Source organism: Argopecten irradians, chromosome 13 (genome assembly GCF_041381155.1).
Source record: "Argopecten irradians isolate NY chromosome 13, Ai_NY, whole genome shotgun sequence".
Taxonomy (NCBI): Eukaryota; Metazoa; Mollusca; class Bivalvia; order Pectinida; family Pectinidae; genus Argopecten; species Argopecten irradians.
Genome location: NC_091146.1, coordinates 14,116,440 through 14,143,972, shown reverse-complemented (window position 1 = coordinate 14,143,972; position 27,533 = coordinate 14,116,440). Strand labels below are relative to the sequence as shown.

The 27,533-nt window shown below is 34.4% G+C and overlaps 1 protein-coding gene across 1 annotated transcript in view; it reads right to left on the bottom strand.

Annotated features, from left to right (window-relative positions):
• The window catches only part of LOC138305619 (acetylcholine receptor subunit beta-like), a 32,279-nt gene extending 5,828 nt beyond the window's left edge, over window positions 1-26,451 (bottom strand). The window contains exon 1 of the mRNA XM_069245918.1: window positions 26,201-26,451. Coding sequence (XP_069102019.1) covers window positions 26,201-26,451 — 251 coding nt within the window. The remainder of the gene's footprint in view (window positions 1-26,200) is intronic.
• Window positions 26,452-27,533: the final 1,082 nt, after the last annotated feature.

Below are 27,533 nucleotides of genomic sequence, written 5' to 3'. Positions count from 1 at the left end.
TACATGTATGTGACTATCCAGGACGTACACTCTGAAAATGAAACATATTATTATACAATGTATAAATACATTGTAACTATACTAAGATTAAGTTTATACAATATTAACAAATATAATAATGGCGTCATAAAAATAACCCTGCTACAGTTATATCCAATTTACTGTTCGAAGAAAAATATTTTTTGAGGATTTCCTGAGACACAATGTTAAAGAGAAGATCATTTACTCCGAATCCCCAGGGTATGAACACAACGGAACAATTCTGCACATCAAAGGGGTAGTAAGCTATTTGAGCGATACAGTTGACCAGTGAGAACATGGTGTTGATTATAGTTGGTTCTGATTGGTTTAAACTTGGCCGCACGTGCTGGTGATATCCTGTCAGGAGATCGTCATATAAAGTGTCTATGTCTGTCTGTGTACTACACATGTGGCTTAAAATGCACATGCTCAACACATAGATAAACACAACACTTATCTTTTGAATAAGAGCCATGTTTGGTGATTCAGTCAAAATATGTCCAGAAGCCGTATTTAGGCGTCGTTAGAACCTAACAGAAAAGCGAACAGAGCCGAAGTTAGAATGATGATATCGAGATATGCCGGGTGGACTTTGGGTGTTGCATGGGAATTCCTAGTCATCCTGCAATTAGTGCTGTGTTTGTTTAGTCCATAATGGTACCAGTTAAAACTAAGTGGCATTGTTATCATATTCTATGTAATAAGTCACCATTAGGCATTTTTTTTTCACGTAATCAATACTCAGTTACACTAGTCTACAAAACAGTTAATAAATAATAAAAGAAACATTTGAATATGATCTATATAGTTTCTATCTGGGCCTGTGCGTTCTAAAGCTGATCAGCTTAATCACATGATTTTTCTTTTTCTTTTTCTGTAATACCTACCCAGATAAGTTAGGACTTGAATACTTCTTGTTATAAAATTTTATTAACAAGAAAGTATTTTGTTTTATTGGAAATTTGTCGATAAGCTATTACTAGCCTGATCAGCTTGTAAACAACTGGCTTAGATGCCTCGAATATTAGTCACTAGTGATATGAATCACCCCTGAAATTTCGTAATGGATTGGTCTAAACAATGACTAAAAAAGACCTAAATGTACCTTCAGGGGTGGGTGATAGAGTTAATGGTGACAGGATTTTCAAACAGGACGTGATTTCGAAATCCGTATTGTATTAGTGAAATCACAATGGAAGTGTGTACAGAAAATTAGGTTTTTTCGCTTTTTCTTTCATGAATATATAATTAATTTTTCTTTGTTTTCATACCAAATCTGGCTTTCTGATTGGCCAATATTTTTTTGCATACCACTATGAAAAAAAAAATCCGAGAATGGCGCGAAACCCCGACGTTTTCGTGACGTCACAATAGAGACATTGACGTTGCGTATTGATTCGGAAAAAAAGAATCCCTTGAAAAACCACTATAACGTTACATTTAAACATACTTCATTTTATCAAATAGAGTATAAAATTAATTATAAGTATTGATGTCACTATTTTTTTAATTTTATCGGGTTATGAAAAAAAAATTGTTTGCAAACTTTTGTGAGAATCCGCTACGCGGATTCACACAGTTTGCAAACAAATTTTTTTTCATACCCCGATAAAATTAAAAAATAGTGACATCAATGCTTAAATATACTATGAATATCATTTAGTATTTTGAGATCTTTTGATTCTGCATTTGCATATTTCAGAGTTATCTACACTTGAAGTTAGATATTGTTTGTGACGTCAATTGTTTCGGAGAATCTTTTTTTCTCGAACATTTTTATAAATGATTTTCTGAATGATGATGGTGACAGAAAATACCTAACGTCATGGTCATCTGATCCAATTCATTTATTTCATCTTCTATCCTGTCAATAAATATGTAAATATATAAATATCAATGCCGTGTTGCGTTCCTTGTTATATTATTGATTCTATAAGGAGAGTGGGCTTTCATAGCAGTTTGGAAAACTTGTGCCCAACCCCATTGTATATAAAATTTTTCGGAATAGGATATGTCTAAATCAAAATCAGATCCTTTTTCATGTCATTCCACAAGTAATTTTATCTATTGTGAATTTGCGACACTTTCCCGTAAACGAGAAAATACTCATTTACGGAAATTGAGTGAAGACTCCCGATTGATAATTTATAATATTAAGTTTACGACAACGAAATGAAAGGCAGATGTTACAGGCAAAACAATCCACACTAAGTAATGTACTATCTCCTGTTGTTAGAGTGAATAAGTACCAACCCTTGATATCATATCAAATATAAAAACATTTCTTTTAGAAAAAAAAACCGTAAAAGAATAAGTATTATAATGAAGCCTGTTGAAGAAATATTTGATGGGTACCCAAGTGGATTGTCATCAGTAGTTAATTACAATCTGTCACGTAATTAAAATATTTTGACGTCCCCCGAATTTGAGAAAAAAAAAAGATGAACGCGTTTCAAAATCCTAATGTGTCTATTTGTGACACAGGTCATTACTTACGTATTACCGAATAGTCGATTAATTTTGCGGAGATGATATTTTTTTGTGATTTGCGCAACATTCCCTAAAATTTGATAAGCGAACACCAACTCTGGTAAAGACAAAGGGAGGTGTTTATGTAGGGAACCCTTTGAAGTTTAGTTATAGTCTGTTTCAAAATCTAACACCAACTCAGGTAACTTTTCAACCAGGTAATTTTTATACTCATTACCTATGATAATATACATAATAATAATAATAATGCATAATAATGTCACACATTTTTACACAACATCTACAATTAAAAAAAATATTCTTCATTAGTAAAAATGCCGAGCCGTTAATTGGCTTACGAGACACGAATGTACTAAAATTATGAACAATATATGTGAATAAAACAACATTATCAGTTAAAGTTATAGTTAAGTTCTCCTCATCGCTAAAAAGATATATTTAGAAAGACTAACTTGTAAAACATCACAATTCATTAAAAAGATAAGTTGATTATCAGAAGACATACTTTCAAAATGTTCACATAAAACAGTTACTCTATCAATTATGTAAGTTGTCCTTTAATCACAATACGCTTTACAGTTAAAAATTAAAATGAACATAATGCATCCAATTCTCCTGTAAGATATTGTTCCAGTAAGGTTTATATAACGAATTGCGTTTGTAACTATTATACAGTTCTGTGTACTACAGTTTTGTTAATTTTTAATTTGTATAAAAATGTTGTACACTAGTGGAAGAGGGGAAAGGGTTGATATAGGCACGCCTGTTACCCAATTTCATTTTGTATGATTTATATAAAATAAAATATTTTTAATTGAATTGATATGCAAAATAGTTCCTGCCAATTTAAGCAAGGTGCAGCAGCTGTGATGCTGATCATGAGTCGGCTTATGTCATCAAGTCAATGGTTCCGTTCTGGTATCCCAAATAATGTCTGTATATTCTAAATTGTTTAATGTTTAATGTTTTTACAATGTTTCGTAATAAGTTCTGTCTTGATGAAACTTTTTCACAAATATTAAAGATGTAATCCGACCATGCTCTTTTTTTTTTTATCAGCCCATGAAGAAATTGACTGATAGATCATCATCCAAAAACTCTGCATGTATTACTGTCAGTAAAAGGTCATCATCATTATCAATATAGAGATGTGTCATCAGCAAATATTTTTATATAAGATATTACATTATCTGTTAAGTCATTTATAAACAATAGGAAAAGAAAAAGACCAAGTACTGAACCTTGCGGTACTCAAGCATTTATCGGTTTTTCATTAGATTACGGGTAATTGATATTCGTTTATGAATACGAGTTGTTTTCTGTCAGATAAGTAGGCTTCAAACCAATCATACAGTTTACCTTTAATTCCATATTTTTTTTTCAACTTATACATTAAGTTTTAACAGAGACTTCGGTATAATATATATATGATATTATATCTAAGTCTCTGGTTTTAATGCCTTACTCGATCAAAAGCTTATATCACAGAAAATAGATGAAAAAAGTGATCGATCCTATCAACAAAGGGAGGAAACATCTTCACTTATAAGAGAAATCCCTCCACTAAGTGTTTTAAAAGGGTCAGTTTATGATATTTTAGATCATATCTGACATTATTTGTTTCTCCTAAATATTGCCCAATCAGAAGAAATCCTCTGAATTAAAGAGGAAGATTCTCATCCTTGAAAACTGAAAAAATAACACAGTCAAGTATAGATCAATAATAAACTGTAAATTCAACAATTCTAGTACAGATGTTTTAAAAAGTGTATATTAATCTAAATCTGAAAACTAAAATAAAATCAGAAAGTATAAAAAGTATAAGAAAATGATGAAATTGAATGATCTAGAATAGTATTTCTATTAAATATATTACACTTATAAAGCTTGAAAGTGTACAAATACAAGTCAAGTTGATAATTTAACGTTATATTCAAATATCATGGCAAGTACGATTTTTTCTGAAGTATGCCTCTGTTTTATACACCATTCTGCAGCATCTTGAGAATAACAGTTACTGATTTGCTGATCACCTACCTGGTGAGTTGATTTACCTGAGATTTACCTGTGATCTTGCACTGAGAACAATTCTGAGATAGACTATAACTCCCTATCAACACATACACCTTAACCCCTATGAAAACACCCCACCCTACCCAGAGTGTTCGGGGAAGACCCCGCTGCGTTGTATTTGCAGTACTTTGAGTACTTTGAATTCACTATTAAAAACGGGATCAGACGATTAAGTATTTCTCAGCAACAAAAGTTGCTTACTTTAGACCATTACCACCAATGAAAAGTTTAAGCTTCTAATTTTACTTCAAGTTAAAAATATAAAAAAATAATTAATTGCATCCCGAAAAAAAATCCGTGCCACTATATCCTATATATGGAATGAAGTACTGATTGCGCATGCACCAAAGGCGAAGTAAATTATTTTATATTATTTTTGTGTTAATTATATATATATACACACACGATTAAACACCAATTATTGTTCAAATGATGAATATCATTTATGCTCTGTTGGCGGTGGAGCATCTTTAAGTAAACGTGATATACCAGACATTTTAGGAATTGTTTTCAATGTAAACATGTTTATTTTAGTGTAGCCAGTGTTCGCGCAAAAAACACACGATAAAATGTAATTTATTAGCGCGGATGTATCTCAAATTTTTAAAAAAAAGCTGTTTATTTGAAATGTCTACATTTGTTTATGAAATATATATTGTTTGTGATGGTCTATGTGATCACATACTCTTATTCCTTCTAGCGCATACTAGTATAGGATATTGTCGGTTCTTTTTTATTTGTTTATTGCTGTAATTCAATTCCTGGTAGTGTCATATTTATATCTATCTGTAATCTGCATTTATGAAAGACATTTAAATTAATGTTTTCTGTCATATATTACATAAATCAACTCGGTGCATTGGTTGTTAAAACCGGATCAAAATTGTATTTGTTGAGGCCATACTGCCCAACCTGGAGTTACTCAAGGCGACGCCCTGGAACCGTCATTATTTCCGATAACTAATCAAATTCAACATTTTAACATATTTTTACGTCTAATACGGAGAAACTTTCAATTTGGTAAATATACTTTAACACCAACATTGTAGAGACGATGTTGATTTGATCTTCGTTAAAGTGGTTTTGCCAAGTTGTGTTACTCTTCGTTTACATGTACATTTTTCATAAATGATAGGTAGTTTACCTAAACATGTACATTTGTTATATAGTTTGTTAGGATTAATGGATCATTAATTGTTGACTGGAGCTGTCTACTTCAGATTTGTGTTTTTCTTGGTTAGTTATCTTTTGAATTGAAAGAAAACGTCTAAATATTATTAGTAGTAAAACAAGACGACGATGTATTGTTCAGACAGTGAAGATTTTGCAACCATGACTGAAACAAAAAATACCAAAGAAGGTGCATTATTTTGGATACTATCTGGACACCATGACGGATGTGTACAAAACTACACTTTGTAGTGGTAGAGTGTCGAGTACACTTTTATCTTAGCCACCACACTAACGTCTCGCCCACCCTACTAAACCCAGTTTTATTTTTCCTAACACATGCAATTGCACACCTTTACCAAGGATCCAATGGCCCTGACCCGTTGCTATTTGTTGTGTTTCCTATGAATAAATGCTAGTATATCCTATCAATTATTTCTTATTCATAAAGTTTTAGTTTAAAAGGCTCACTATTGCTACCTTTCCGAAGCAAAATTTAAAGGTTTCTTGAAAATATAAATAACATAAGAAAATACATATCGATGGCCTAAGATGAGGTAACAATACCAAACATATGCAAGATTTCTGTATAAATAAATTATAAAGGTTTACATTAATTATGGCGCAGTGAAATTCAACTACAGCGCGGGTGTTTAGGACGACGGCGGGAAACATATAAGACAACCCGCGTTATTAAAATTAACCATTTTCTTTCTTGTAATTTTTTTTTTTCAGAAGATGTATGATGATAAGTATAGTATTTAAATGTAAGTTAATAACTTTTGTAACTTTACTGTTACAAAATTGTCAATCTTGTTTACATTCCCATTTTAAAAATTAAAAAGCCATTTCGGAAAGGCAGTGGGCCTTTGGTAGGCATTGACAAACACAGTGTCTTTATAAATATACAAAATTAACTTCAAAAGATGTCTTCGCGATTTTTGAAACTAGAAAACGTTCGTTATTTGTAAATCTTTCAATTACAGTTTCAATTTAAATACGCTGTTTGATTAGTTACATAAGAGATCCTGTTTGAGTTTGACCAGGTGTACGTCAGTAGTATGTATTGCGTCATAAGACCTGAAAAGGTCGACCTTCGACCCCTTGACCCAGCGGTCACACTGCTAAGTATCGAGACACAATTGCGGATATTTACTCCACCTTAGAACTGCTGATCGTCCTAAACACTGCGGACATGCTCAAAGTTTGAAAACTACCAATCGTACTTCTCTCGCCGCGGATGTTAACAATACTTATTCAAAATTGGGGATTACAAAAACTTGAATATGATCCAATAGACTGAACCTACTCGCTTATGGAAAAAGACTCAAGTACACGTGGCTATGTTTCCTTTGCGGTCCGACAGAATGATCTGACGTGTCTTTGTTGCGCCAGAGTTGTCCATCATAAGTATGTGAGTAAGAGATAACTTTCAAATACAATAAACGAAGTAAAGTCCCCGATCACTCACGATCTCTACACCCCTGGACTATCTCATAGTAAAACTGGAGGCAACAGAACAGAACAGGTAATTTAGTCCTTTGATGTACATCAACAGAGCCGTATAACGGTACACTTTGGTTGACTGTGTGGCTTTGATGTTAGGCGTCGATCTCTCTGTTGTCTTCAAAGGAAATCTTTGCAGGTCTGTGATTGGTCAAGTGTTTTCCGCTGAGCTGCCTTCAATTTCTCTATGAGATAGTCCATGGGTGTAGAGATCGTAAGTGATCGGAACCCCTGGGCTATCGAGGATATAATATTTTATATGCCTTGGGTATATAGTCCATTGGCTTAAGGCTTATACTCTATAAAAAGACATATAATGACAGAATAATTCGGACTACGTACAAATATATAAATTATATACATTCTTAAAGGGCCACTACCTTTCCGGAGCAAAATAAAAAGGTTTCTTAAAAACATTAATAACAAAAGAAAATATATATCGATGGCTTAAGATGGGGTTACAACACCAAACATATGCAAGATTTCATGTGTAATGTACGATAAAAGCGGAGATGCATTTCGCTGTTTTGCCGTCTGGCGCAGTGATAGTCAACTACCGCGCGGCATTTAGGACGACGGCGGGAAACATAAAACGACCCGCGTTATGAAAATTAACATTTTATTTTATTCTAATTAAACCGTTCTGAAGGTGATGATAAGTGTACTAGTAAACACGTATAGTTAATAACTTCTGCGACTCTACAAAAATTATTGATCTCGTTTTACATTCCTATTTTAAAAATTAAAAGCCGTTTCGGAAAGGTAGTGGCCCTTTAAAGGCCCAACTACCTTTCCGGAGCAAAATTTAAAGGTTTCTTAAAAACATTAATAACAAAAGAAAATATATAATCGATGGCTTAAGATGAGGTTACATCACCAAATATATGCAAGATTTTGCCTGTCTAATGTACGATAACAGTGGAGATGTGCCGTCTGGCGCAGTGATAGTCAACTACCGCGCGGCATTTAGGACGACGGCGGGAAACATAAAACGACCCGCGTTATGAAAATTAACATTTTATTTATTCTAATTAAACAGTTCTGAAGGTGTTGATAAGTGTGCTAGTAAACGTATAGTTAATAACTTCTGCGACTCTACAAAATTATTTATCTCGTTTTACATTCTATTTTAAAAATTAAAAGCCGTTTCGGAAAGGTAGTGGCCCTTTAAATGATTTCACCAAGTTCGTTTTAATAAAAAAAAACTCGGATTTCCAACCAATGTTTTTGGGCTCTGCTCTGGTCCAAAGGAGACTTTCAGCTTTAAAGCATTCCTCTGCCCAAGTTGTTCAAAACAAGTTTCAATGTTCATCTTAGTGTGCTACAATGTATTCGAAATTTCTTTGATTTCCGGAAAGAGGTCACGGTTTTTTTTAAACCACCATAGCTTGAAAAATCAACGACCCGGATAACGGCATTTCTTACTTTCATAAAATGTGATTTTTTATCTCTTTCACAAAAAAAAAAGACAAAATTGTGTCTCTTTTTGTGAAAGTGAAATGACCGTCACCCGTATAATATTTAATGGTGTTTGACAACTTCCTCCTAAAATGTACTATCAGCGTGGTTATTGTACACTTTGGCTGATGTGACTTATACATATACTTGTATAACAATTTGTCAATCTTATTTATTTTTTTCCCAAACAAATAAACAATTTGGTGCCAAATTCCTCAAAATGGGATCACAGGTTAACAATAATTTTCAAATTAAGTTGAAATAGTTTGATTTGGAGTTAACTTGACATTATTTTACTATTTCTCGCTTACTTTAAAGATGATTCAATCACAGATTTTGCAGAAAACCAGAAATGAAAATTTCACTAATCGTGTGATAATGCTGATCATCGCTTGATCAACCGGGCGCTGAACACTGACTCAGACACAAATACACACATAACTACGATGGCCAAAAACAGACTGACTTTATAGAAGTACGTTTATGTCAACCAAATTTGTACGTGCATACTTGTTGACGAAAACCACAGGGACCTGGCACGAAAATATTTTTTAACCAATAGTATACATATATATATATTATAGTATCAAGGATACTATAATATATATATATATATATATATATATGTGTGTACTATTGGTTAAAAATTTTTCGTGCCAGTGGTCCCTGTGACGAAAACCTATTAGTTATGATAGTAGTAGATTTGTCTGTACATGACAAAAACGTGTTGTTAGTAAAAATCTACTGAATCCGTATATACCAATCAACATGCCTTGTTTTTGGGATTGATTATTACACGGTCATAATGTTGACTTTACCTATAAAGGCTTTGAAAGACAAAAAAACAGTTTTTTAAGTTTCAATTGTTGTTGTTGTTTTCAAATACATGGAGTTTAATAAATATTTAAACTTAATTCTGAAGGTAATCCGGATAGCTATAGTTACCATATCATCAAATACATATTCAAAGTTAACTAGAAATTGTCATAGACAATTTTGGCGGGCTTTTCACTATATTAAGTTTACAATACCGTCATTGCCAGGTAAGTTAAGAACTAGGTAATGCATGGGTTTTGAAGTTGTAACCAATAAATGACCTTAACTTTCAGCCCTGAATAAAAGTGTTTTAGTGAAGATCTGCATGAAGTTTGATCAGCCGAAGAGAACTCTCATCTTAATGCAATTCATATTTCCAAATTCGTTCGAGTAAATAATAACGAGATCGAATGCGCCTTAACGTCATCTTGGATTTTGTTATTTGAAGTTTCTTATCGCTATTTCTCAGAAGGTACTAAAGGGATCTTTCTGAAATTTCATGTGTAGGTTCCCCTTGGTCCCTAATTATTCATATTGCATTTTGGGACCAATCGGAAAACAACAATGCCGCCAGGTGGAGGAAGCAGGGAAAGAAGGAAAAGCAGAGAAAAGATCAGTCTTACAAAGATCCAATAAAGTTCACTCAATATTGGGCGCCAAGATCCCTCTGGGATCTCTTGTTATAACAAGTTATTATTAGAAAAACCATTGCCCTGTAGATTATCTTCAAATAACATAATTGCATGAAAGCTGTAAAACCAACGATAAGTTAGTTAGGACCATTTAAACAATTTATTTATGATATGTGTATTTGACCCCTGTGCGCTTGAATATGGGTCAAGGTCATTCCTAGTATCTGACTTTATAGCCTATCAACCTGGACATCTTAAATATGAAATATAAAGATCCTAGACCTTACAGAACTTCAGGAGAAAAGTTTTCAAGTTTATTGTTTAAAAACAGGACCTTTAACATTTTTAACCGTTACCGAAAACCGGAAGTTGAAATTTTTTGTGATAATATGTAGATAGAAAATGTTTACGCTTAAAATTATCGGCAAAAAAAATATTGGATGAAATCTGTGAAAAGAACTGTTAGTGAATTATAAGCATTTTTTTAAATTTTAAGATATGAACGTCCATAGCGGCCATTTTGGTATTTTGATGAAGATGAAAATCATATCAAACGTTAGAGAACATTAGGAGGGGTCTTTTTCTATAGCAATTGCAGACTATATTAGTCATTCAGTTCGACAATATATAATTTTTAAACATTTTGGCGGGAATTTTAGCAAGCTCAAAGGATTGTTTTTCAAAATGGCATACAGCATTAAACCGGAAGTGCTACCGAAAATTAAAAGACACCAAACTCATCAGAATGACATTCTGCATCGAAATTAATATGAAATTTCGCAAAATCAAAAAAATAAAAAAAATTCGTGAACTTTGACCCCATAACGAACTTTTTTATTTGACCTTTGACCTAATTGCTGTAATTGAATAAAAGTTAGTCTTTTTACGTACGATCTACATTAAAACATCAAAATATTTGCTGTATCTTTAACGATTTTTGAGTTATGGCTGTTTTAGACTTTTAGGTATGACGTCATGGCGGCATCTTGGATTTTTTGACCTACTTAAAAATGTTGCGGTCACCCCTTCAACTCATGCCATACTCAAATATAACAATAAGGCCATTGGCATACCTCTTACCATTGTGAAGATCTTTTGGACACAAAAAAAATAAAAAAAGTGTAGAATAAATGATAATAATAATAATAAAACAGAACAAAAACAATAGGTCTTTTCACCACATGGTCAAAAGCCCTACATTACCATCTTTGCAACTGCGAAACCGCCATAAACTAGACGTACTTTTCCCAGTAGTAAACCTGCTATATTATTAGGGGGTTTTTTTTGCCTAAAAATCATGGGTGAAAAATAAGAAGTAGGGGAGGGGGGCTCGAATTAATCTTGACCCATATAGTTCTAAGAAAAGCACTAGAATTAGTCTAAATCAGGTATTACTGAGAACGTTTTATATTGTATATCGTGACTCACTGCAGTAAAGTAAACATCGCACGTTTTGCTTTGATGCCTTGTCCATCAGGTAGAGTCTCCCATTTGACCGTGTAATAATCAATCATAGAACAAGGAATGTTAATTGGTATAGCGGAATCAGTAGATTTTCAAACTACACGTTCTTGTCATGTACACGTTTTAATGTACAGACAGTACAAAATCTACTGCTATCATAACAACAGGTTTTCGCCAACAAAATATATACGTACACATTTTGCTGACAAAAACGTACTACTATAGCATGCTTATAACGATAGGGTTTTGAAACAATAGTTGTACGTACATATTTTGCTGACGAAAATCGTGTTAACTAGTAACACAACTCTGTCAGTCCGTTTTCGGCCATAATACATAACAGATAGCTGGAATTGTCCTTAATAAACTGGCCTTCTTTGTACAGAGGTCAACTATAGTAAATCTGGAGCAATTGATGATATCTGTCCGTTACAGAAAAGTGTCATTATATGGAGTTGGCATATGATTGTATTGCACTTGATGAACATTGCCATGAGGAGTAGGTGAAATATTTATCATTACGTTTCAGTACATTTTATTGCCTTGGACACATATTGGAACGAGAATATAGAAGGTATTTATTGGTTATTAAAAGCTCATAAAGCCTGAAGGTAGTGTTTCCAACGGCATTCGACGGACATTCAGACTTGTACGATGGTCATTTATAGCCGAAAAAGATTTTAAAAAGACTACATTCTCAAAATTATCCCTATATAATGAAGTCTTCACGAGGATATTTCACAGTTTTTCATTTAAAACTCCTGTATTTGTAATTTGCTTGTCAGCCTCACACTCTCAATTCACAGTTGTTTTAATCTATTGACGTCGCATTTTATCAGGTCAATTATGCCTTTCCAAAATCTTGAATACACATTAACATGACATCGACGGAGATCCAAGACAAAATCTTCAAGTTGGAATTTACGTCAAAATCTCATATGACAAATTGACACATATGGCACTCATCCATGATAGAAAATGAATACACACTAGTGCTGTCTGACACAATGAATGATGCCTGCAGAATACGAAAAAGAAAAGATAATCATTAAATTAGTGACAAATTTATTAATAAACATCAAATTGCACCGGTCCAAAATCCTATATACCAAAGTCATTTTGTGATGGTACATACTTCAAATTAACACTTATACCCACCTCACTAAAAAATATTTACATGTATACTCTCTGTATGTACATGTACTATATTGTCAGGAGTCTGGACTAACAATTTTTATATAATACAAGCAAAGGAACACAGTCATCGCCATCACAAGCTTTTGATGATACCAGGCTAGCGTTATTGTTTTAAATTGCACACGGAAATGGATGTATTTGAACTGCATTCAGTATCCAATATCCACGAATCTTTCAATTCCTGCATCTCTGGTGTAGCATTTCTTTGTCACCTGTAAAAAAGAAGTAAAATGCAGGGTAAAAACGTAGCTGCATATAACAGTTACCTCTGTATGCTAAATTGGTAACTGATTCAGAAGTAGTTTAACAAGTTTATTATTTATGTAGTGGATGTTTGTGTAAGTACACATATATATGTTAGTATAATTATTGATGTAGTACAATATGTTTATCACTTCCTTCACTAAATTTCACATCTTATATATATATTTTCACATGAAGCATACATTACCTTCTGGCTTCTTAGTATTCAAATGTCCCCTGTGGGACACATGTACAGTATAAGTCGCCTACGCTGTGCAAAGTCTCCTGTAGTCGTACCCCATGGCTTAGGTTGTTCTGAAATTTCACAAGCACTACCGAGATTCCATGATCCATCCTAGTGTTAAACAGTTGAATATGAACAAAAAATATCAGTAAAAGCAGTGGATGTTGCCTCTAGTTTTACTAGGAGATATATAGGCCAGGCTGGATATAATGTAACGCCACCGTGACAGTCATTGATAGAAAACCCCTGCATTTTTGATGAATGATTATAATGTTACCTAGCCCAAGTGAGAACTCTAAAGGACCACACACCAGACATGGGAATTAACAGTTTATAGGACAATACATGGACGCACAGTGACGCTTATAAATCCTTGGGCCTTATTTGATGACAGGATAAGGCCTACATGTTGTAGATGTCATAATGTCTTAGTCTGGTGTTACGGCTAGGGTATCTCGGGACTAAGTTGCTAGGGATCGATGCCATATCAGTTAATCCTTTTAGACTCCATTCATTTCAAATACTAGCATTGTATAACTCACTAATAAATTACAGGCCTATAACTGGCTTTAACATAAACACGTATATACTCTATGTAAGACAGACCTAAAACATTATAAGTTACACTCACTGTATACACTGACTCGGTAATGTAAAACACAGTTGATTACAGTGTAACAGAGCACTCACTGTACTGTAAAACAGGTCTATGACGTGTTACTTAGATCCTAACATATTGTAAATGTACAATTTTCTCAATTGCTCTGTACAAATCATGGTATTCTCATTGTAAAGCAGGCCAAATCTTGAATCAATGTAGGTCTAAATGTATATATGCTACTAGAAAAATTGAAACACATGACCATTCCATTGTTGGTTTTCGATGACTGATTTTACCTAGACATGTACAGACACTGTACGATGTACGTGAACTGTAAGTACCTGGCTTAATCGCCAGTGTGTTCGTTTCTCTCGGAACGCTTTTCGACTTTTACATATCGTGACTACATTTATGCAAATTAGATGATATGTTTGCTTGTCGTGTAACGCCTCGAGAATTCGTCCCGAAGAACAAATGAACATGGCGTGTAGACGGTTAAAGTAAGTGAGCTACGCGATGTTTAAATGGAGTATCTACAAAAGTGAATCGGTCACGACTTACACCCAAAGGATATTGTGGATGAAAGGCACAGTTATATGGTTGAATTGTTTACCACCAACAACCGTAGAGTTTTGTGATTTTGGGCTTTGATTTTTGAGGTGCCCATTATAGCCGAACGACAATTCGTCCGGACAGGGAAATGTCTACCTAGCATATTTTCCGTAAATTTCCCGATTCATCAAGCCATAACTTCGTCAATACTTGGCCAATTTTGTTCATAAAGCACTCATGGACAAGATAAATTATTTCTCTTTAAATGGTAAGATATGTATCCGTCAATGAAGTATATAAAAATGCCATTTATTAAATAATCACGGTTTAAAAAAATAGGTCCGTTTTCTCGACCGCCGAGTTCATACCAAGATACTATAATATATATATATATATCTGTTATTTTTAAAAAGTCGGTTGCCAGGTCCCTGTGATCGAAAACGGCCACGGTATCACCGCGAATGCGATATCAAAACGAATGTCCGCGCTGATCAGTTTCGGCATTTCATTTCAGTCTACACTGCAGTATGGCCATCGATATTTTACATAATTTTTGAATAAGTGAAAAAATGTATTATATTAACACTATATAGTGTCTGTTATTTCACTCACAACTTACCGTGCATATTCCATGAACGTCAAATGCATTGATCGTCTGCCGAGCACAATATCGCCGTGCACTTCAGGTCACAGCATAATTGCCGAAACAACGAAATTCCGGAAAAAGTAAAACGCCGATATGAATACGTTTTAATTCAAATTCAAATACATTATTCTCAAATCAATGCTACTAAAATATCAATATGAATAATCTGTATTTCTTGATATATTTTGAACATCCTCGTTATCTTTTTTAGGAACAAGTAATATAGCTTGGAGTGGGTAATATTTCCGGAATAAAATTATATTCTGTTTTATAATGTCTGTGACGTAAGCGAGTCGAGTTGTGACGTATGACAGTGTTATGTTTTGTAGTCTTACACAAGTCCCATTTTCTTTGTTACATGTAATATTATGGTTTACTTCTAAGGCCACAGTTTATTATTATTGTACACATGTATAATGTATTATAAATGATAGTAGACACATGCTCATAATATACTGACATACCGTAGATGTAAAAAATCATGCATGTGTGTGATTAAAAAAAATAAACAGTAAATTCCAGTATCTATGCAATATAGACCATGTTGAAAGACAAATTGATTAATAAATGATTATTTCTCCTTGTAATGACCTGACAGGTACATTTGTTTATTTATTTATTAAATACATGTATTTACCTCTCTTACATTGGATGAATATAATATAAAAAAATAATTAATGTAAGATCATGGAAATTTATACCCTACAGTATGTGTTTCACACATTGAGTTTTATAGGCTACTACATGTCTCTCTTTTACCTGTTGCATCATCTCAGTTTTCAGTATAATTCCTCAATAGCTTGTAAGATACAAATTACATGTACATAATTGTACAGGTTTCATTGTAGATACCTAGTAAAAGCAACACTGGCATTTGTTTTGATTAAAATTTATGATCACTGTTATATAGAGGAGTATTTCTAAGGTATAAGTCAATGTAAGGGTTCAGGTAATAAAAATCACTGACTAAACTTTTATGGTGATTATTTCAGATCATGAAGTTTTGCCACGGTCTTTTACGGATTACTTGGTAGACCGTGGATATATAGGGGAAATTCCAGGAGGTTAAAGGTACACTTTGGCTTTAGCACGGTCTATCAAGGATACCACTACGTTCTATCTAGGCCTGTTACGATCTGATGAGGTCTGCTACGTTTTACACGTTTAGATCAAGCTCCGATACGTTTTTCACGGTCCGCAACGGCTTACTAGGGATGAAAGTCTGATGCCGGGCTTTTTCGCAATGAAACAATATTTATTGCCGAAAATCTCTTTTCAAACAGGTTTTAATTAAAAAATATGTTAAAAGAAAAGAAAATCTTAACTATATTTGGTATAAATATATAATTATTAGAGCCAAGTGTTTCTACGCAATTTTTTTTCAAGCCGCGATGTACCTTGACAGAACGCATAAAAACGGTTATCATCCACCTTGGCTTGCCGTCAAAACCTTGACAAACCTGAACAAAACGGCACAAAACGTGCAGCCAATCTGCATCAACCGTGATAAAACTTGGAAAAAACGCAACAGAACGTCACAAAACTTAAAATCACCGTGGGATTCCGGGTAACGTGCTTGCTGCCCGTTACACCACGGACCGTCTGGAAGTTTTGTTACGGCCTCGTACGCGCTGTTACGTTTTGTTAAGTCACTCCCGTTTTATTACGTACTGTGGCGTTCACCATCTGTACCGTGACTGTCGTGGCAAATTTTTTGACAGTTTAAAAATCTGGCACGGTATCCACGGTAATCACGCTCACGTTTGTCTATCACGTCCTTCTGCGTTATTTCACGTTGTCACGCGGTCACCACGTTTTGTCCACTGTGGCCTGAAACGGGGCTGCCGTGCCCGCCGGGAACATAGTGTAAACCTAGCATAACATCTATGGCCATGTAAGGACGCCCCCATGTATGTGGTGTGTTGCGTGTATGTTGTGCGAGGTGCGTGTTTTGGGAGACTGCGGTATATTTATGTTGTGTCTTCTTGTATAGTGGAACTGTTGTCCTTTTTATAGTGCTATATCACTGAAGCATGCTGCCGAAAACACCAAGCAACACACCCCACCCGGTCACATTATACTGACAACGGGCGAACCAGTCGTCCCACTCCATGTATGCTGAACGCTAAGCAGGAGCAGAAACTACCACTTTTATAGACTTTGGTGTGTCTCGGCCTGGGGACAGAACCCAGAGCCTTCCTCACAGGGGCGAACGCTCAACACCATAATACAGATTTTGTGGAATGTTGGAAATGTATGTAAACTGATAAGTGACTAAGTTGACAGTGATGAGCAAAAGTTGAAAGTGTGACCTTCTGTGTGGCTTATATGTTGTATTGGGGTGATAGCAGTGTTTCAAACCCTGTTAGCTCTCAAAACACTACCGGGGACTGAAACTGTGTGTGTTTATTTTTACCACCATTTTGAGTCAATATAGCATTCGGTATCATTAAACAAGAGCGGTAGTCATTCAGCATGAACACATATCTCATCACAGGTGTCAAATCCTGAGTCTGATTTCGCCCCTCTTAAATAGAAACGAAATACAAAGTTTTGTCTATACAAGTATTTCCATAAATATTACTTAGGTAAGTAGTATCTTTCACTTATAATGTAAATGTATCAATATGAATTTTAATAATCTCGTAAAGTAGTTGCATAATGGGTTGATACCGTTTCTGAAAAAGTGTGAATAAAGTTAAGATACTGGTATTTTAAAAATATAAACGATCCCTTAAATAGATTTGTTCATCAAGAAGTCCCGGTTGTTATGAAAACCAAGTTTCCTTTGGCATCCTGTACCTCTTTGCATATTACACAGTTAGCTCCCTTGCGAGTAGGTATCCATTGTGACGTCGTTATTTTGTATGCGAAATTCACGCTGTTTTCTCTGAAAAGTATGACGTAACGCTCGAAAACACATGGCTTCACAATCAATAATTTTTAGTAATGACAGACAACTCTGTAATTTATACAAAATAGTGAACTCTATATCCTATAACCGTGTCTGTCCTATTTGTGTCTCGATTAAGGACCGAACTACTTTGAAAATTCAACAATCTATTCTAACAGTTAGACTGACTGACTTGCCCATCCTTGTGACATATTAAATGTTTCCTCTTTTTAGGACGCCGCGGTGACCGAGTGATTAAGATGTCTTAAGTCACCCGATATAACCAGCTATAATGTAAATAGTCAGCTATACTGTAAATAGCCAATTATACTGTAAATAGCCAATTATACTGTAAATAGTCAGCTATACTGTAAATAGTCAGCTTTACGGTAAATAGACATCTATAATTTTAATAGCCAGCTATACTGTAGATAGCCAGCTATACTGTAAATAGCCAACTATACTGTAAATATCCAACTATACTGTAAATAGTCAGCTATACTGTAGAAAGTTAGCTATACTGTAAATAGCCAGCTATACTGTAGATAGCCAGCTATACTGTAAATAGTCAACTATACTGTAAATAGCCAGCTATACTGTAAATAACCAACTATACTGTAAATAGCCAGCTATACTGTAAATAACCAACTATACTGTAAATAGCCAGCTATACTGTAAATAACCAACTATACTGTAAATAGCCAGCTATACTGTAAATAACCAACTATACTGTAAATAGCCAGCTATACTGTAAATAGCCAGTTATACTGTAAATAGCCAGTTATACTGTAAATAGCCAGCTATACTGTAAATAGCCAGCTATACTGTAAATAGCCAGCTATACTGTAAATAGCCAGCTATACTGTAAATAGTCAGCTATACTGTAAATATCCAGCTATACTGTAAATAGTCAGCTATACTGTAAATAGTCCAGCTATACTGTAAATAGCCAGCTATACTGTAAATAGCCAGCTATACTGTAAATAGCCAGCTATACTGTAAATAGCCAGCTATACTGTAAATAACCAGCTATACTGTAAATAGCCAGCTATACTGTAAATAGCCAGCTATACTGTAAATAGCCAGCTATACTGTAAATAGCCAGCTATACTGTAAATAGCCAGCTATACTGTAAATAGCCAGCTATACTGTAAATAGCCAGCTATACTGTAAATAGCCAACTATACTGTAAAAATAGCCAGCTATACTATAAATAGCCAACTATACTGTAAATAGCCAGCTATACTGTAAATGCCAACTATACTGTAAATAGCCAGCTATACTGTAAATAGCCAGCTATACTGTAAATAGCCAGCTATACTGTAAATAACCAACTATACTAGTAAATAGCCAGCTATACTGTAAATAGCCAGCTATACTGTAAATAGCCAGCTATACTGTAAATAGCCAGCTATACTGTAAATAACCATACTATATCAGCTATACTGTGAATAGCCAACTATACTGTAAATAGCCAACATATACTGTAAATAGCCAACTACTATACTGTAAAATAGCCAACTATATACTGTAAATAGCCAACTATACTGTAAATAACCAGCTATACTGTACATACATGTAAATAGCTCAGCAGTTTTGCATAAACTGCAAATTATACACTAAATTAACATACTGTAAAAGCAAACACATTGTAGCGTCCATTCAATTGGCCAACTATACCATGAAACCAGGCTATACTGTAATTGTCAGCATACTGTAACCAGCAATACAGTAAATGACAGCAATACAAATACGCAATCCTGGTAATGTAATCTGTAAAACTTCTGTAACGGAAAACTTTACTTGTTGAGTTTCACTGGAATATTTGTTGCCAAAAACCAACTGTAGTGTGCATGCTTATGATGTTTTGTACACCGCTTCCACAAATTTTTCAATTATCTAGCACCATTACGACCACTTCTGTTCGTATGTGTATGCTACATGAATTTTTTCCATGCTTGGATTGCTTGATATACGTTTGATCCACTTTGGTTATTGAAACAGCTGTGTATAACTGTTAGAACAGCCAGGCGCGTGATAGAAATGCACAACTGGTCCGTATTTATACAGTATAGCATAAAAAAATAACAACAAGAACTTTATCAAAGCATCCTGAAAAGATAGGAATCTATACGGTGATGCCTTCTGTCGTCTTCTACTCATCAGCCAGTTTGAAATGCAACGTTCCAATTTTTTCATATAAATAAGAAACACATTTCGCTTTTTTTCACTTACATGAAACCAGCTGCAACCTTGATTGTCATCAAATTGGGTAATGAGAAACAGCCAGATGTATTGAAGAACGTATACTTGAGTATCACGGGCCTTAGAGTGCTGAATGGAAATTCCCAGTTATATGCCATTAGTTTTGTTGAATTGTCCATGACTGATATTTGTTGTGTAGTATATCTGCATTATTAACGCTGATGTCTTGTCATAACACCCTACCAGTAGGCAATCAAGTTTTGATGTTTTTTACGCCTGATAAAAAACACTAATTAGTCAAAACAGGAATCAAACCAATTGCAAACTCAATAACTTGTAAGTTTTATCAGCTAAACCATGAACTGCATTGTGGGTTATAAATTTATATCGTTGGTTTTAAAGGCAAAATATTCTTTATATATCGAGATTATTTAATTTGAGGGTTGTAGAACCCAATGGATCCCGTAACCCCCCCCAACGCCTCCGAGGAAGTAACCAATATAGGATTTCTGAACCCTTATGACCCAAGTCTGATCATTCAGTTTTGTTGGATTAAATTTGCATATGAAGTGGGATGAATTTCCGTTGATGACAGTCAAATAATTTTAATGGATCTTCACTATCAAATTGCCATTAATGTTAAAAAAATCATTATTTTTATCAATATAGTTTTTTCATGTTGAACTGGCATGAGTAACCTCAAAATGCCAATTCATGAGAACATACAAATCACGTCCTTTTCTCCGTTTTGAAATACAACTGCCTAATTAGTAACACTATAAGGGGGACAAAACCAAATAATATAAGTAATTTTATTCATTTCTAATATTTGATGGTCGATTAGTATGATTCATCAAAATCGATTATGGAAATCGTTTAATTGGTAAACTGTACAGTTTTTATTGACTGTGAAACATGACGATATTTATGAAGCATTGGAATTTATCTATCAAACAATTATAACACTTATTCCGTCTTTGCATCTTTAGAATGTTTCCTCCCTTTAGGGTAGGAATCAATTGTGATGTCACTTTTGTCAGAGCATATTCATCGTTTTGACTTAAACAACTCACGCAAACACATTACGTCACAATAAATACCTAACATCGCAACAGGCGGAAATTCTGTAAAGTGCAAATACAGAATACTTCATCAAAATGATGTTTGCGAGCGAAAATTTCGAAAACATTGTGAATTTTTTCAGGAAATATTTGAAAATTAATCGCCATCAAAATGTTTGACCGCAGAAAATAGAACAACGTTAGTTAAAATTTTAAAATCGCCATTAAAAAAGTCGTTGGAATTGAAAACGCGAAATATGTCATCTCGCTGAAAAAAATTAAAAAAGATATATAATAATTTTGAAATGTTTCAATTCGCCTGAATTTTATCAATCATAAAGCAATAAATTTTGTGATGCACTAGATTCGTTCAAGCATTCACAACTTTTTGTGTTGTCTTAATCGACGCTATCATTGGTCAAATTAAATATTTTAAAAGTGTCCACTTGGTAAATTTTCATTTTTCTTATTAACATACAGAACAATATATACCGCAAATGCGTTAATTTAAATATATTTCGTGATAAAAATATTTGATAGAATTTTTTTTGCCAGCAAAAAAAAATTGAATTGCTGCTAAAATTACCATGTAAATTGTAGTTTCCCAAAATGTAAATTTCCCGAAGCGTAAGCTGCAAAAGTGATGATGGCGATTGAAAATAAAAAAAAAATTCCATAAATTTTGTGCGTGTTTTTTTCATTTATTTGTATCTCATTTATCAGTATTTCACCTTTATCATCTGGTATGTCATGCACATTTCATGGTACTGCAAATTTTCCTATGCATATAAGCAACATGCCATTTGCATAACCTGGTTACTAAACAATGTCAGTGAATAATATTCTTTCACTTGAAATCAATCCATCGATAGAAACATGTATATTGATCAAGAGACCAATCGCCTTGTAAGTAGTACCTGTAACTGAAGAGACTTAATATTAGGTTATCAACATGTGTTAGTGCAGTCATACATCAATAAATCATTAACGTCATGTACTCAGAATCATCGTTCCAATACACTGATCGAATATCCAGATTGCGTGATCAAATACTATGATGTCGATGAGCCTCCGTTAGGAGAAAATTGACGTCATATTTAACGTGTTGTTCATTTTGACAGTCACAATCAACTATTTGTTTTCCCACTCCCTTGAAGGTGCTGGTTGTGTCACATCTGGTGTATGCGCAAAGAGACCATTGAAGACTCTCCAGTAAAAAGTTCTCTAAAGTGCTTTCCAGACTTGGCAAAGAGTGAAACTTCACTGCAGACCTCATTTATGACCTCAAAGAATCCACCTGTGCCACCTATAGTCCCCACTGAGGTTCACAAGAATAAAGGAATTGTGCTGCTCATACAAATTAAGGAGAACCAACTCAAACCCTCCGCAGAATGTTGATCTGGTGTCTTATTTCCATCATGCGGGGAAGTCTGGAACAATCATATACGATATGTGAATCTAGGTGAAACTAGGTTGGAAAAAGGAAGAGCTCCCACATCCCGTTGAAGCCGATGTTTCTGATCTTAAACTCTGACCATGGACAGTTGACAAGTTAGAACCACGATGGTAACCCGGGATAATGTAATGTCACATCAGATCACCGAGGTCGAAGACGACACTCTGGCGAGAAAGCACGCACAACGAAAATGATTAGCATTAAGGAACTAGTGAAAGAAATATGTGACGACTGTAGTAACCGATCTTATATCTTGCGTAATACACGTGAAATAAACAATGGAATGTTGCTGCAAGACTAAGGTACATGACCACTTTGGGAATTGTTGCGAAAAGTAGTCGCATGATAGGAACCGGAAACTTTGTTATTTGCATATGGTAAGGCAGGAATACCAATTAGTTAGCGTTTTTGCTGTAAAATAATTTCAGTTTGAGTAGGCTAACTAAGTCTACAAAATTTTGGGGTATGGAAAATGGATTAATTGAAGTCCCACTTAGGATACGATGGTCAGCCACACGGTTTAAATTCGCCATTTGTTTAATAGTAGGCGAAAATCCTATCCTCTCCAGATTCAGCGGGGTGTTTAAAATTCATGATAACTTCCAAAATTTCAAGGGATAACTGTATGAGTCCGGACCGGTATTTATGAAACTGTTATCTAGATCTCCGTTTGAAAAGTAAATAACACGTGATTAGTTGATCTAGTATTACAAATATGATGTATAGTTACATTCGTCTATTAGCCAATTTCCCATTTACTATTCGGCGATAAAATTAGTGATTAGTCCTGAGGACACAATGTTAACATAGTTGCATCCTTTACTCCGAGATCCCACAGATTCAGAATAACGGATGTACCAATTCCTGCCTGTGGGAAACATATTCATGGTCTGGCGACACGCCAAATATGAAAAACATGCAGATAAATAAACCAAACTGCTTGAGCCTTCCAATATTTTTTATTTCATTTCCTGAGTTCGTTATCACTACATATGTTGGTTCGATCCCTATGGATTCCCTACTATCAAGTATTTGGTGTCCATACTTTGTCAATTTTGGAACCTCAATATGTTCCTACTTCAGTTGTTGTAATGGGTGTGGTAACCAGACTTAGCTTTTCATGCTTGTCAGTGTAAAGGTCGAATTTGGTATCCATCAATTGTAGATCGTCCATAACCGGAAACTTATAATCCGATGTTTTAACATTGAGAATAGTGTGTTTGATTATAGTCGGTTCTGATTGGTTTAAACTTGGCCGCACGTGCTGGTGATATCCTGTCAGGAGATCGTCATATAAAGTATCTCTGTCTGTCTGAATACTACTCATGCAGTTTGAAATACACGAGCTCAATCCAAGCAATAGCTTAACACAATTTGATAAACAAGAACCATATTTGATGCTTTTCACTAGTTACCATGAAATCATCACAGTTGTCATGAAATCGGAACCGAAAATGAGAAACAGCCAGCGTTGGAATGACGATATTGAGATACTCTGGTGGCCATAGAGTGCTGAATGGAAATTCCCAGTCATCGTACCATTAGTTCCGTGTTGGATTAGTCCATGACGATATTTGTTGAAGTTGCAAAACATTTTAATTATGTTTGTCGTAACGATTCGCCATTAGGCGTGTTTTTATCCCTATTACCAATAAATAATGCCTACTCAGTTACACAGGAATGTATATCGCACCATAATCAATATTTAATTAATAAAAAATTCATTTGGGTATATCTATAATATTTGATTGCTCGAAGATGATTCCATCACTCAAAGTGAAATGCATTTGAATCGATTAAGGAAATCGTTTAAATTGGTACCAACTGTACAGTTTTTATTGACTGTGAGACATGACGATATTTATGAAGCAGGATCTTTATCTATCAAACAATTATAACACTTATTCCGTCTTTGCATATTAAAGAGTTACTTGCCTTTCGGGTAGGTATCAATGTGAGCGAAATTCACGTTCAGACAAGTGTGACGTTACGCTCGCAAACACATGATATCACAATCAATACCTATTCGCAAGGGCGGATAATTCTGTAAAGTGCAAATACAGAATAATTCCTCAACTGATGTTAATAACAATTTAGAAATGCGAAATTTAATTGCAGTCAAAATATTTAAAACACAGTCACAGTTTACTGTAGAACAATGTTCGATAAAATCGCAAAATTAAAATCGCCTTGGAAACGTCGTTGAACTTGAAGACGCAAAATATGTCACCTCGCTGAAATTTAAAATTCAACAATATATATAACAAACTTTGAAATGTTTACAATTCACATTATATAATCATAAAGGTGATAAATTTGTGATGCACTCGATTCGTCAATCATCGCCACAATTCACTGTCATTGTCTTAACCGACGCTATGTCATTGGCCAACTTAAGTATTCTCAATGTAAGTGAACGACTTGGTCTGCTCTTTTGATTTTCCATTAACAGTCAGACAATACATACTGTATATTTAAATCAATGTATTTCGTGAAAAAATATTTCGTAGAACATTGTGTTGCCTACAAAAACCGCGAAATTGAATAATGCTAAAAAAGTTTACTGTGAATTGTAGTTTCCAAAATGTAAATACCCGAGCGTTTTGCAAGTGATGATGGCGATTGAAAATAGAAAAAAAAAACCATATTGTTACGTGTTTTTCATTTAGATCATTTGTGTCTTATTTATCAATATTACCGTTTTTCATGTCATGCCATGCATCATGGTATGCAAATTTTAAAACATACAATTAAGAAAAAAACAACCTGATAAATAAAGAATAACATAGTGAATAATTCTTTTATTGAAATCATGTCCATCGATATAGAAACATGTATAGATCAAGAGACTAATCGCCTTGTAAGTATCCTGCAACTATTTACTTACAGTATAGGTTATCAACATGTGTTGGTCTTTTTTAACTAGCTACCAACATATCTCATTAACGCCATCGTTCTCACAGAACATTTCTCTAATACACTGATTACGAGATATCAGAACGGCGCTGATTAAATACTATGCACAGTTGATTAATCCTCCTTTAGGAGAAATTGACGTCATATTTAACGTTCTTTTGTGACGTCACAATCAACGTATGGTGAGACTAATCGATTGTACATTATAATTCATCGTCGTCGTTTATTTATCTCGAATCCTTTGTATTGATTTGGACCAGCATCAGTCAATATAGGTCCGCTAATTCGTGTATGTAAACGTTCACATAGCTAGCATAACAAACAACACAATAGTTCGTATCATACAGATGCATGTAAAACAACAGATACAAATTTTATCAAAACATCCTGAAATCATTGGCCAGTTGATAGGTGGCGCTTCTCTCTCCTCTTCCTTCGAAGCTGTTGGTATATCATCCGAGTTCACGGTTTGTTCATCATTTATACATGTTCTTTATCTTTTGATGATACTTTTTGTTTCCACTTGCTACAAATTTTCATGATGTATATAACCCACTTTGGGAATTGTTGCATGACAGGCGCATGGTAGAACCGTAAACTTTGTATCACACATATGATAAGCAGGATACCGGAAGTGACGTCACTTAACAGGAAGTTACTAAGATAGGATATATCCAGGTAGGAAAAATCCGGAAGTCTGTTGGATACGATGGTCATGTACACGGTTATCGCCAGTAACAGAGTTGTCGAAAATCCTATCCTCTCCCCAGATTCAACGGGGATGTTGAAAACGAACACTTGTAACATTCTAAGTATAATGATTGGTCTGACGGTATTTATGATCTCGTATTTTGACCTCCGTTTGAAAATAAACTCTACCCTTATTATCTGCTCATCGTACATTATATGGGAGAAGATTCTTGTGTTAGTTATGTTGCAGGGGTGTTGGTTAATACAAGAAACACTGATTAACCATGCAAGATCTTTTATTCCATATATAGACGGATATCTAAATATTATGACGCACCCTGTAACAATATTAAAACACTAGTTTAGAGAATGAAATACACATACATAATATGGCTAATGAAAGTAATTATTATATTACTCTCTCTATGACATACATTAGACCGATAATTGCTTATTACATTACCCCTACTGTTATACATTTTGTTAGGTAATCGTACATATTACATACGAAATGTTATATAATAATATCTTAACGAAAAAGCAGGTTGATTATCACACTGTTTATGGATTTCAATATACAAAAGATATAATGTAAGAGTGTATACACTATCTATTAGAACATTACGTATATATAATAACGGTTAACTATTTGTACAATAAAACATATCTCACCTGTGTGTAACACAGGGCGCTTTGCCTGGGGCACGAACTCGATACAACTTGTATGTGCCGATACCATATAAAATGTTGGTTCGAATAGATCTAACAAGGACAAAACAAGAACATTCTATTACATAAGGTAAAAGATATACTAGGGTTACGATATCGAATAAATAACGTGATAATGGCAGCCAGGTGAGTACACCTGATGGCCGATTACATATTTCTGAATATACTGAATACTTTATAAATATAATAAATATATACGTAGATCGTTTTACATTAACTTGGAGTGAAATCAGTGATCAGAGAAATAGTGCCAAAATGAATTAAGGGGATATGTACGGTTAATACTTACATGCAGGCTTCTAAAAGATGCTAATGGCTAGTTCTAGTCTGTTTGTCTAATTTCAAAATGTCTGTTGTATCGCGCGCAGAATCGGTCAGCTGTCACGTGTCTAAGTGACCAGTGTGACGTCAAAGGGGCACAGATAAAGGGTGTTAGTAAATCGTATAACACATAACTAAAATACTATTAT